Source organism: Pelophylax lessonae, assembly GCF_965119305.1.
Source record: "Pelophylax lessonae genome assembly, chromosome: 4".
NCBI classification, from domain to species: Eukaryota; Metazoa; Chordata; class Amphibia; order Anura; family Ranidae; genus Pelophylax; species Pelophylax lessonae.
The window spans coordinates 537,251,313-537,264,123 of record NC_138771.1 but is presented as its reverse complement, the minus strand read 5'-3'; the positions used below and the strand labels follow the sequence as shown (position 1 = coordinate 537,264,123).

At 40.8% G+C, this 12,811-nt stretch overlaps 1 protein-coding gene across 1 annotated transcript in view; it reads left to right on the top strand.

Moving 5' to 3' along the window:
* ANTXR1 (ANTXR cell adhesion molecule 1) overlaps window positions 1-12,811 on the top strand; it is a 313,258-nt gene that overhangs the window by 212,355 nt on the left and 88,092 nt on the right. The window contains exon 16 of the mRNA XM_082254810.1: window positions 6,671-6,838. Coding sequence (XP_082110936.1) covers window positions 6,671-6,838 — 168 coding nt within the window. The remainder of the gene's footprint in view (window positions 1-6,670; window positions 6,839-12,811) is intronic.

The window sequence follows — 12,811 nt, the reverse complement described above, 5'->3', positions numbered from 1 at the left end:
ATGTGCAGGGCTATGGCTAAAACGCGTTAGCATTTTACCATGTTGTACACTGCTACCATGCATGTATAAATCACATCAAAATAAAGCATTTGTGTGCCGGCTTTTCTTGCTACTTGGAAGTATTTGCGCAGAAGTCTTTTAAAAACATTTTTTTGGGGAAAAAATGCACTTTAATGAATTTAAAAAAAAATTAAACAGTAAAGGTTTGCCCAATTTTTTGTATAATGTAAAAGATGATGTTACGCTGAGAATTGTGAGAGAATCATTATCTTTATTCTAAGCAAAAAAATTGTGATTCTCATTGTAACCAGAATCGTGCAGCTCTAATAGGAGGCTAACTTCTTATACCTATGAACATAACCAGACATGTGCTTCCCATAGCACAATAACATTCTATAGTAATAGGTTGCCAGAGAGGATTTTTTCAGAATGAGTATAAATAATAATCCTATAAAAGTAGTCAAGTGAAAAAATTTATAAAATGGATTCAATAATGTGCTATTGGCTTAATTGCAGTAAACATTGATAACCGAAAAATTTGGGTAAATGTACCCTTGCCCTCACTGTTACTCCTATCCTAAAAAACACGGTCACCCACTACCTGCCTCTATTCACCAAAACCTGCACTGAAAAGACTACATAGGAAACAACAAGTGGCATGTCAGACTCCCCATTGCCCTCAGAAGCTGTAAGCTGAAGCAGGGTGCTCCTTTTTTTCTAAATGCATGACTTGACAATAAGAACATACACATAAAAGGATGCAACCAACATTTAGTTTGTCTTTCAGCATCTTGGTAAACTTTGAATCTTCTCACCAAATTAACTGCATAGTAGTCATATCTGGCTCCACAGCAAGGGAGGCTTTAACAACTGGGAATAAGGGAGCATGATGCTTGCAGTCTGATCCACTTTGATGTGCATGAGACTTGCCATGATCTACAGTAGAACTAGAATATAACTTCTGAGCATTTTTTTGGTTTTACTGGGTCTTTCAAAATATTATCCCCAGCCTGTGTGTCACATATTGTGCCAACAGCTTTGTGCCAACATAAAAAATATGTTTAGGTCAGGTTTATAAAAAAAATGGGCACAGAAAAATCTCTGACCTTCTTTTGAAAATATCAGTTTACTGGCTATCTCTGGCTTTGGTAATTTGAATCAAAGTTTCTGAACAAGTAAATAAAGTTTTAACTTCCTATTTGCATACTTGTTTCAGTTTGACAACATTTGCATACTTGTTCCAAGCATGGAAACGTCTCAAAACAAGGGATCAGTATGGACAGCCTCATATTTCTTCCAGTATGCATGCCATATACTGTAAAGAGTGATCTATTTCCTTTGCTACATAACCAAATATTTCAAAAGTTGATATACTATAAATACTATATATATATATATATATATATATATATATATATATATATATATATATATATATATATATACAAAAGTAGCATAGAGGCACTCATAGGTGGTAGATCAAACCCCTCTGCATGATCTGTGAGTGCCTCCATACTACTTTTGGATGTACATTGATTTTTAAGTTTATTCTACTATATTGCCAGCACGCCTAGAGCGACTGGGTATGCACTGTCCATAAGAAAAGGAGGATGTTATTTAGGTAACCTGTGCCTGCGTAATCCTCTAGCTAAGTTTACTGAGCAAATAAACAACAGAAAAACTAAAGTGACTGGCGTCCAACTGTTTGTTTTAGCAAAGTACCCACCCTGAGATGTTAAACTACTATCCTGCCAAGCTTCTTGGGGGTTCCTGCACACTGTGCCCAGGGGTATGGAGTGCTCCAGTAATAAGCAGGCCTTTTTTTCTCAGAGTTAGAGAACAGGTGCAGAAATCCAACCACACCCCCTGTTGCAGACGGAGAGCATGCTGCATCAAATGGTGGGCTTGACCAACTTGCACAACAGTTGGAGGGTCTTAAAAGGGCATTGTTAAATTCCAGGAGTGTGTTACAGTATGTACTGAGTGCAGAGTTCAGGAGAGCACTATGTACAGAGTGCAGAATTCAGGATTGATGGTATGTGCAGAAAAAGCGTGTGGTATGAATGGAGATACGTGCAGGAAAAGAGTGGACAGTGTATGTTGTTATGTATATGAAATGAGTGCAGAGGATATTACACTGGGTAGTATATGTAGGACAGGCGTGCAGAGTGTATGGTGGTGGGTATTATGTTCAGGAGAGGAGTGTGGAGGCTATGACGACAGGTAGAATGTTCAGGAGAGGAGTTTGGAGTGCATGATGGCAGGCATTATGTACAGGAGATGAGTGCAGAGTGTATGATGATGGTTAGTATGTGCAGGGAGTGGAGTTCAGATAGTATGAAGGTACAAGGTGTGAATGAGCCCTAATTCAATGCTCCATCACTGCAGTGGCCACAGAGCAGTGGCATGCATAAAGACAGCAATTGATGTTATCTGCAGACCCATTGCTTAAAACCCTCCTGGCCAATCACCCAACTTTTCAGCCTCCCTGCCACCTTGAAGGTGCATACACACTTGCGCGTGCACCCTGTCTGCAATCTGCTGCGAGAACCCCAGTGATTGGCTGCCAGCAGGCAGCCCCATTGAAAACAATAGGAAGCTGCGGACTGAGTGATTGGCCCTGGATGCAGACTGCCTGCGACCAGGGTTGATCACCTGCATGTGATCGCTGTTTGAGCAATTAGCTGCAAGACCTGACAGATTCTCGTTGCTTTCAATGGGGCTACTACTTGCAGCTTTGCACCCTAACACCTCGCCACACTGCTACTTAACATCCTGCCACACTGCCGCCTTAACACTTTGCCTCCCTTTCACCTTAACAGCTTGCCTGCCTGACACCTTAACACCTTTCCACCCTCTTGACATCCCACAACATCCCACCAGCACCCAATACACATCCTGGAACTATTGGAGGTTACATCTATCCTTCCGGTATCTCCGAGGCTGGGCAGTGAGCTCCTTTCCTGCCCACACATGTTTCAACAGCAGCTCAAAGTAGAGTTGCTCCTCTTCCAACTCTGAGCTCTTTCTGCAGCCAGCACTAGAGGTGTTAAATGAGACCACTGAGGGGAGATGAGGGAAAGGGGGGGGGGGGCGTTAGGGGTTTTGTGATACTTCTGGCTGTACCAGGAGAGAAGCACTGTCACTTGTTGGCAAAAAAGCTGGGCTTCTGTGTTTACAAGTGACAGTATGGAGCCGCAAACACATGGCCAGTGCCAGAGGTGCTGGAAAAAAAAGCCCTGGTAATAGGTATTTTCATGCCTTAATCATCATTCTGTTACTAGGGATGATCGAACGGTTCGGGTCCACCATCGGTTCGGCCCGAACATTGGGTGTTCGAGGTTCGGCCGAATTTAGAACTTTTTGCCCAAAAAGTTCGGAATTCGGCAACCAGAACCGCCCAAAATGCAATGCTTCAGGAAATGGGCTTTAAAAGCCCGTGATTGGACCAGAACCATTAGCAAAAGCCAATTGAGGGGGCAGGACAATGCTAGGAATGTGATTGGAGTGACTAGGGGGTCCCTAGACCAATCATTAGTGAATACGCCCCCCAGTATATAAGATCGCCCCCGCCATATTCCTAGCATTGTTATACTGGACATGGAAGAGAGTGGAAGCAGTTCTGTGAATTTTACTTTAAAAGTGTCATTTAGCTATTTTTAGTGTGAGGAAAGAGATATCTAGTGTAGTTAGAGTGCTCCTTTACACTTTAGTTAGCTTCAAAAATTCAGTTTCTGTAGGGAAAGTGTTAAGTGTAAGGGGACCGTAGTGTAGTGTAGGGTTAACTGGCAGTGACTGCTATGGCAGGGTGACAAAACCCTTCCATAGCAGGGTGACCGCTATAGAGAAATTATCTTTTCTCTGAATAGCTTCATCACACCCATATGGCTTCTCACCAGCCAAGCATTTTTTATGCTGCAGGGGCTGCCACTGCCAGTGCTTTTTTGAGGACATGTTTGATGTCAGACATGACATCTGAACATGTGTATAGGGGGTATATATAGACATATATGTCTGAATATATACCCCTAGACATATATAGGTGTGATAGTAGCAGAAATAAATGCTTGCGCTAATGAAATCATTTACAATAATATATTTCTGCTACTATCACACCTATATATGTCTAGGGGTATATATTCAGACATATATGTCTATATATACCCCCTATACACATGTTCAGATGTTTTGCCTGCCTCAAAAGAACCCAAAAAAATGCTAGCGTCAAAAAAAAAAAAATGCCCAGGTGTGTTTTTGCTGGCATTTTTTGGGGGGTTTTGGAGGCAGGCAAAACATCTGAACTTGTGCACAGTACCACTATACACAAGTTCAGATGTTTTGCCTGCCTCAAAAGAACCCAAAAAAAGCCAAAAAAACGCTAGCGTCAAAAAAAAAAATGCCCAGGTGTGTTTTTGCTGGCATTTTTTGGGGGGTTTTGGAGGCAGGCAAAACATCTGAACTTGTGCACAGTACCACTATACACAAGTTCAGATGTTTTTCCTGACTGCAAAGATCCCAAAAAAATGCCTTCTATTAAACCGGCAAGGTGTTACAGGAGCGAAGCAAACCCCCTATCAGAAAGTTTTCTAATACAAACAATCCTTTTTTTTCTGGTTCTGGACATGCTACAGAGCTGAAACTTCACAGGTACACCTTTTAGACCCCCCCAGACACAAAATCACACAAAAAAGTTCTTAAAAATTGTCATTTTTGATAAAAAAAGCCAATTATTGAAAAATTAAAAAAAAAAAAAAGAGATTTTTTGATTTTTACTTTGGATTTAGTATCTGGGGGGTCTAAAAGGTGTGCATGTGAAGTTTCAGCTCTTTAGCATGTCCAGAACCATGAAAAAAAGATCGTTTTTATTAGAAAACTTTCTGACAGGGGGTTTGCTTCGCTCCTGTAACACCTTGCCGGTTTAATAGAAGGCATTTTTTTGGGATCTTTGCAGTCAGGAAAAACATCTGAACTTGTGTATAGTGGTACTGTGCACAAGTTCTGATGTTTTGCCTGCCTCCAAAAACCCCCAAAAAATGCCAGCAAAAACACACCTGGGCATTTTTTTTTTTGACGCTAGCGTTTTTTTTTGGCATTTTTTTTGGTTCTTTTGAGGCAGGCAAAACATCTGAACTTGTGTATAGTGCTATATATACACACATCCATATATTTATATACACACCTAGACATATATAGGTGTGATAGTAGCAGAAATATATTACTGTAAATGATTTCATTAGCGCAAGCATATATTTCTGCTACTAACTAACCTATATATGTCTAGGTGTGTATATAAATATATGGATGTGTGTATATACACCACTATACACAAGTTCAGATGTTTTGCCTGCCTCAAAAGAACCCCAAAAAATGCCAAAAAAAACGCTAGCGTCAAAAAAAAATGCCCAGGTGTGTTTTTGCTGGCATTTTTTGGGGGTTTTTGGAGGCAGGCAAAACATCTGAACTTGTGCACAGTACCACTATACACAAGTTCAGATGTTTTTCCTGACTGCAAAGATCCCAAAAAAATGCCTTCTATTAAACCGGCAAGGTGTTACAGCAGCGAAGCAAACCCCCTGTCAGAAAGTTTTCTAATACAAACAATCTTTTTTTTTATGGTTCTGGACATGCTACAGAGCTGAAACTTCACATGTACACTTTTTAGACCCCCCAAATCTGAAATCCAAAGTAAAAATCAAAAAATCTCTTTTTTTTTTTTAATTTTTTCAATAATTGGCTTTTTTTATCAAAAATGACAATTTTTAAGAACTTTTTTGTGTGATTTTGTGTCTGGGGGGGGGGTCTAAAATGTGTACCTGTGAAGTTTCAGCTCTGTAGCATGTCCAGAACCAGAAAAAAAGATCATATAGGTGTTAAAGTTAAAGGAGGGTCCCGACCCACATCCCTGTTCTACTGAAAAATTATCTTTTTTTTTTTCATGGTTATGGACATGCTACAGAGCTGAAACTTCACATGCACACCTTTTAGACCCCCCAGATACTAAATCCAAAGTAAAAATCAAAAAATCTCTCTTTTTCTTTTTTTTTTTTTTTCAATAATTGGCTTTTTTATCAAAAATGACAATTTTTAAGAACTTTTTTTTGTGTGATTAATAGTTAATGGGGCATGACCCAGAACCCTAGGCACTTTTTAGGGGCATTTATTGGGTTTTAGGGCTTCAAAATGGTGTTTTTTGATTACCGAAGTTTGGGTCCCATTGATTTCAATGGGGTTCTGAAATCCGGGCCGAACTTTTGGAAAATTCGGGTGTTCTGGTCGAACCGAACTTTTCAAAAGTTCGATCATCCTTATCTGTTACTAATATGTTTGGGTTTCTCAACATTTTCTTTCTGTAGAAGAGCCCGGCTCCCAAGAAGATCCTCCTTATTCTTAGTTTTCTGTAAAGTTTTTGTTTAATTTAACACACAGTTTTCAAAAAAGATATATTCCCTACCTACCACCCCATAACAAAAAAAAGAAAATGTATTTGTTTTTTTACCAAATGATGTATATTAACAACCCATGCAGTTTGTAGACATGTTCAATGAGTCCTAGACCAAGCTTTACATAAAGATTTAAAAATCAATGTTACATTTATAAATATTGCTGGGTTTGGCTATGTTGCGACGCTTTGATTAATATAAGAATCTAACATTTTCATTCATGGCTGCAGGTTCGTTGGGGGGAGAGGGGGTCCACAGAAGAAGGCGCTAAACTGGAAAAAGCCAAGAATGCCAGGGTGAAGATGCCAGAGCAGGAGTATGAGTTTCCATCACCAAAAATTCTCAACACTAGCTATGGCAAGCCCAATGTTTCCAGAAAATGGTACTCCCCGATCAAGGTAGGCTATCATTTTATAAACTGGTGTTAAAAAGGATCAGGTTTATAACATATGATACAGCTCTATTATAGGCAAGTGTAAGAGTTTGCTTAATCCATAAAATAATATAAGCTATTGGTTTTTTTGTCTATTACAAAATGACTCCATCAGGGAAAAACACAACCTTCCCCATATCAAAACCAACAGTTAAATATTTGCTGTAAGATGGCTCCTCTCTTTCTGGAGCACATTGTCAATGCATTCCAGGGAAGTTACTGCCTATTAAGGGTATAGGGACATCATAATGCAAGCAGAGGTAGTTACCAGGAAGCCAAGCTCTTTAGAGAACTCAGGCTTTCACAGTCTCAGATTTCCCTACTAGGATCATAACCACCTGTAAAGATATGATGGGGAGATGTAGCCCTGCCTCGCACCACCAAATAACTTAGAGTAGTTCACCTTTAAGACTTGCTGACACTGTATAAGAAACAGAAGAGCATTCAATCCACTGTTTTTATTTCAAGCCTGCTGCCTGTGGCTGGATCACCAAAGCCATCGAGAACAATGGGGAGCAAAGGTCTGACCACTACAGATAGTATTTGGGTCACTATGTCACAGCACCCAGCTTCAACTACAATGTGTAAAGTAAGTCATTAGGCTCAATATACAGTGTTGGACTTAGCATTTGCAGAGGTCAGAACCATATGCCAAGATCCCATAAAACTATGGAAAAATCCACAATGTGAACAAGTCCTCATTTATTAGGTAGAATCTGAGCTTCCTCTACTCATTGTTTCTTATAATCCTAAGTGGGTATGGGTAAATTAGCTTGAATACTGCAAGAATACTATCTGTAGTGGTAAGACTGGCAACCCGTTGCTTGGCATACCTTCAGCTATGCCCTTAATGCAATGGCTTCTAACAAAAGTAAACACAAATTCCTATTGTGCATTTTTGTTAGGGTAGCAGCTGCAATGTTCAGACATTTAAAGCTTTAGGCATTTTCAGGCTGTAGAAAGCGGTAGCACTACAAGGGCCTCGTCCCCGTATGTTATCACCAAAAAGGTATTTGGGGGTTTGTGGGGCTAATCAGAATTTGGATGCTGTTTTCATCTTAAGGGGACCTCCAGATGATCAGCTGGAAATGCAGCAATATTTTATGGTCCCTGGAGAGGGCATTTACAGAAATAACACAAGCAATCAAACGATTTGAGGAGTGTGATGAAGGGACGTTTAGGTGTTTTATTATGCTATAGCAGCCACATTCCTAATGCCCAGTATTCTAAATGCATCTATTTGTTCCATCTGGCAAGGTTATACAGTCCAACAACCAACATTTTATTGCACATAATGATATTACGATTCATTAGAGATCATATATGATATAAATGGAATGCTTTTAACCCTTAGGAGATCCAATGTCTTCTTTTGGCCTGCTGTGTTTAGTGATATACTTTTTGTCAATGTGTTGTAAACTGATTGGTTTCTTTCGTCAAATGTATTTTCTCTGTTGCTCATTGACAGACGCAGTCCTCTTGATTAATATCAAATTGGATTATACTGCCCTGTACAGGAGTAGGACACTAGGCAGAAGGAAAACGTTCTGGCCACACCTTAGGGGCAGTCCCAGAGGGTATATCCTCTCTCTCCCTGCTACAGGATGTCAGTTTTTTCTGTCTAGTTAGGAGTAAGGACCTAAGTTCCTTGCTGGGATCTTTGGTCCTGGCAAGATTTTTTTTTAGAAACATTTTTTAAGGCAGCTTTTTTCTCCAGTTGTTCCTGTGAGATCTTCAAGCAAGTATGCTGAAACTGGGCGACGGGCTGGATGTTAGGATCCAGTGGTCACCCCAGTCAGCCTACGAGCGCATGCAGGCCCTAGCTCCGCGCTGGGTCGGCCGCGACATAGTCCCACTGGACGATCTGCCGCGACTATCTCCAAATGGATCAGACAGACGGTGGTACAGGCTTATTCTATTAAGGGTCGGGTTCCTCCGTTCCCTGTTAAGGCGCACTCCCCTCGGGCGCTTAGTGTTTCCTGGGCCTTCCGCCATCAGGCGTCAGTGGTCCAGGTTTGCAAGGCGGCTACCTGGTCGTCGGTTCATACCTTTACAAAATTTTATAAAGTTGATGTGATGGCATCGGCGGATGCCTCTTTTGGCCGCAAGGTTCTGCAGGCCGCAATTTGAGGAGACCGTTGGTCTACCTCGAGGGTTTTTTTTCTGTTGGATTTTCAGTTGAGTCTCATCCTTTGGTTTGATGAGCCTTTAAGACTTCTAGTCGGCACCGGTTGGGTCTTCTGGATTTAAATTTTGATTTCTGTTATCCCACCCCTCATTTGTGGCACTGCTTTGGGACGTCCCGATTTGATATTAATCAAGAGGACTGCGTCTGTCAATGAGCGACAGAGAAAAATGGATTTTTGTAAAATCTTACCGTAAAATCCTTTTTTCTTAAGCTCATTGACAGACGCAGTACCCGCCCCTCTACTTTTGAGTTGGGTTGGGTTAAATTCTCTGACACTGCTTTGTGACATAACTGACATCCTGTAGCAGGGAGAGAGAGGATATACCCTCTGGGACTGCCCCTAAGGTGTGCCCAAGAACGTTTTCCTTCTGCTTAGTGTCCTACTCCTGTAGAGGGCAGTATAACCCGATTTGATATTAATCAAGAGGACTGCGTCTGTCAATGAGCTTAAGAGAAAAGGATTTTACGGTAAGATTTTACAAAAATCCATTTTCTTCCCGTGAATGCCTAACACATACATGAAATTTAAATCTAGTTTGCCAAAGCCCACCTTGTAGCCAATCATTATCTCTTTTGCTGCAAAGCCCTAACTGTACCATACCACTATAGATAACTTCCCCAAACACCCTCCTCTGTTTTTTCTACTCTATTCACTCAATACTCGCTATGGTGTCCATACCTATTTCCCCAGGATTAACTTAGGTAACTGAAAATTTTCCTCTTTTATCTATACCTAAGCCCATCAATTAATTTGTACTGGCTCCCTCTCCCTTGTTTCTGTCCCTCTTCCTCTGGTCCCTTCCTTACTTGCTCTTCCCTCCCCTGGTTTATTCCCTGTTCCATCCTTCCTCATCTTCCTTCATGACATGTTCTTTAGTTTAGTCTGTTTATTTTATGGTGTATAAGGCATTCTTCCTCCCCCTTATGTATAACCTGCTCCAAAGTATACAAATGCCATTGTCTCCACTATGTCCTGGAAATGTTTTCCTATTTATAATAAGGAAATATTGAAACAAAAAAACACAAATTTAAATCTGATTGGTTTTGTATAGACATACGAATTTGGGAGAAATTAAGGTGGCACTGTATTCAGTAAGTCTCCCCATACCATACCCCTCAGACAGTTTGACCTCATTATCGTCACAGACCCCCACAGACAATGCACATTGAAAAAAGGGGGGAACAGTATAAGGTTCATACAAAAATTCAAACTAGACCCTTATCCAGTCATGCCACCTGGGTGGCCACTGGCCAGTAAAGGAAGGGTAACTAGCATATAGCCCCCTTCTCTTGAATGCTACCCGGAAACATGCTTTTAACTTTAGGAGAATGCCTTGCAACGGTGGGGGGGGGTAACACCTCCCCCTTTGTCATTTGCTAGGCACCCTGTCCCCATGTTCAGGGGAGAAGGGCCCCATTTACACATTTGTTTCGCAAGAGGACCTGTGGGTTTGCGGGGGGAATGGGGACTTATCAGAATCTGCAAGTCCCCTTTATTAATAAGGGGTCCCCAATATATCACCCCCCCTTGGGGAATGATAATGGGGCACATCAGTATCCTTTGTTACTCTTTCCCACAAAAATATAAAAAGCAAATAGAGACACCCTACCCTGAAAATATTTTTTATTGAAATAAATAGGTTGGTCAATGACAAATGGTACTGGTCTGTAACTTCACGTGCAGCTTTAAGACATTTCTCAAGCATTATTATTTAGTTTTTTTGCTAAAGGCTTACTCTAGATTGCAGAAGCAGCTTCTTTAGGTAATGCTCAGTCATTCAAAAACAAAATATACACTGTCCTCTCTTTTAAAGCTGAATTGTACAGTTTATTCAAACATACATACGCTATTCCAATAAATTATGCTTTTTGATTTTATTTATTGTGGCTTTTGTCTATTAAGGGACACTTGATATTCTCTGTAAAGGCCTGAATTTAAAACGATATTTTATTCTTGCGAATTGTGTAATGTTATGGACTACACTAATAATTTGCCTTTGTGTATAAGCGGAATGAGCCTTCTAAACACATCACAGGCAATATTGCCATGTAAGTATTATGAAAATACTTCTGAGCTTTCTTTTCATCCCAAAAGAAATGTTTCACCTCGCATCTGGCAGTAGAGTATGGAATGAAAATGTGGCAGAAGGAAGAGTTCATAGCATTGCACTGGCTTGCAAATTGTTACTGGCAGACAGAAGAGGTCACAGCAATCTAAAATGTAGTGCAAGGGTTCAGAAGTACAAGGGTTTTTCTGTGCTAGTCCACCTGTACAGAAAAGCCCTAAAACCAGCTAAAAGATACATCAGAATAAAATCATTATTTCAGATTTTGGCTAGCAATGAGTGAAAATCTTTTAGTGGTTTATAATTAGGGATGAGCTCAAGGTTCTGTCCAAGCGCAAGTTCAGACTGAACTTTGGCTGTTCGGGTGTTCAACTGTTCATCGCATTCAACGGGAGCCAATCATCATATATTGTAGCAGTATTTTTACTGCTATTATCTTTGACGGCTTCCTACCTGTCAATGGTTGCTAAGGACTCGGTAAAAGTCAAAGCGCCGTACCATTAACAACCAGTGACATCACCCAGCCCCATTAATTTTACGCTCAGGAATTCCCGTTCATGTAAATAAAAAAGTGAGGATAGTGCAAGAAAACTGACCACCAAATGAGGCAAAATTACTATATTTGAGCAATAATATTGCTATATATATATATATATATATATATATATATATATATAGTGGGTACGGAAAGTATTCAGACCCCCTTAAATTTTTCACTCTTTGTTATATTGCAGCCATTTGCTAAAATCATTTAGGTTCATTCTTCTTCCTCATGAATGTACACATAGCACCCCATACTGACAGAAAAACACAGAATTGTTGACATTGTTGCAGATTTATTAAAAAAGAAAAACTGAAATATCACATGGTCCTAAGTATTCAGACCCTTTGCTGTGACACTCATATATTTAACTCAGGTGCTTTCCATTTCTTCTGATCATCCTTGAGATGGTTCTACACCTTCATTTGAGTCCAGCTGTGTTTGATTATACTGATTGGACTTGATTAGGAAAGCCACACACCTGTCTATATAAGACCTTCCAGATCACAATGCATGTCAGAGCAAATGAGAATCATGAGGTCAAAGGAACTGCCTGAAGAGCTCAGAGACAGAATTGTGGCAAGGCACAGATCTGGCCAAGGTTACAAAAAGATTTCTGCTGCACTTAAGGTTCCTAAGAGCACAGTGGCCTCCATAATCCTCAAATGGAAGACGTTTGGGACGACCAGAACCCTTCCTAGAGCTGGCCGTCCGGCCAAACTGGGCTATCCAAGAGCCTTGGTGAGAGAGGTAAAGAAGAACCCAAAGATCACTGTGGCTGAGCTCCAGAGATGCAGTCAGGAGATGGGAGAAAGTTGTAGAAAGTCAACCATCACTGCAGCCCTCCACCAGTCTGAGCTTTATGGCAGAGTGGCCCGACGGAAGCCTCTCCTCAGTGTAAGACACATGAAAGCCCGCATGGAGTTTGCTAAAAAACACCTGAAGGACTCCAAGATGGTGAGAAATAAGATTCTCTGGTCTGATGAGACCAAAATAGAACTTTTTGGCCTTAATTCTAAGCGGTATGTGTGGAGAAAACCAGGCACTGTCATCACCTGTCCAATACAGTCCCAACAGTGAAGCATGGTGGTGGCAGCATCATGCTGTGGGGGTGTTTTTCAGCTGCAGGGACAGGACGACTGG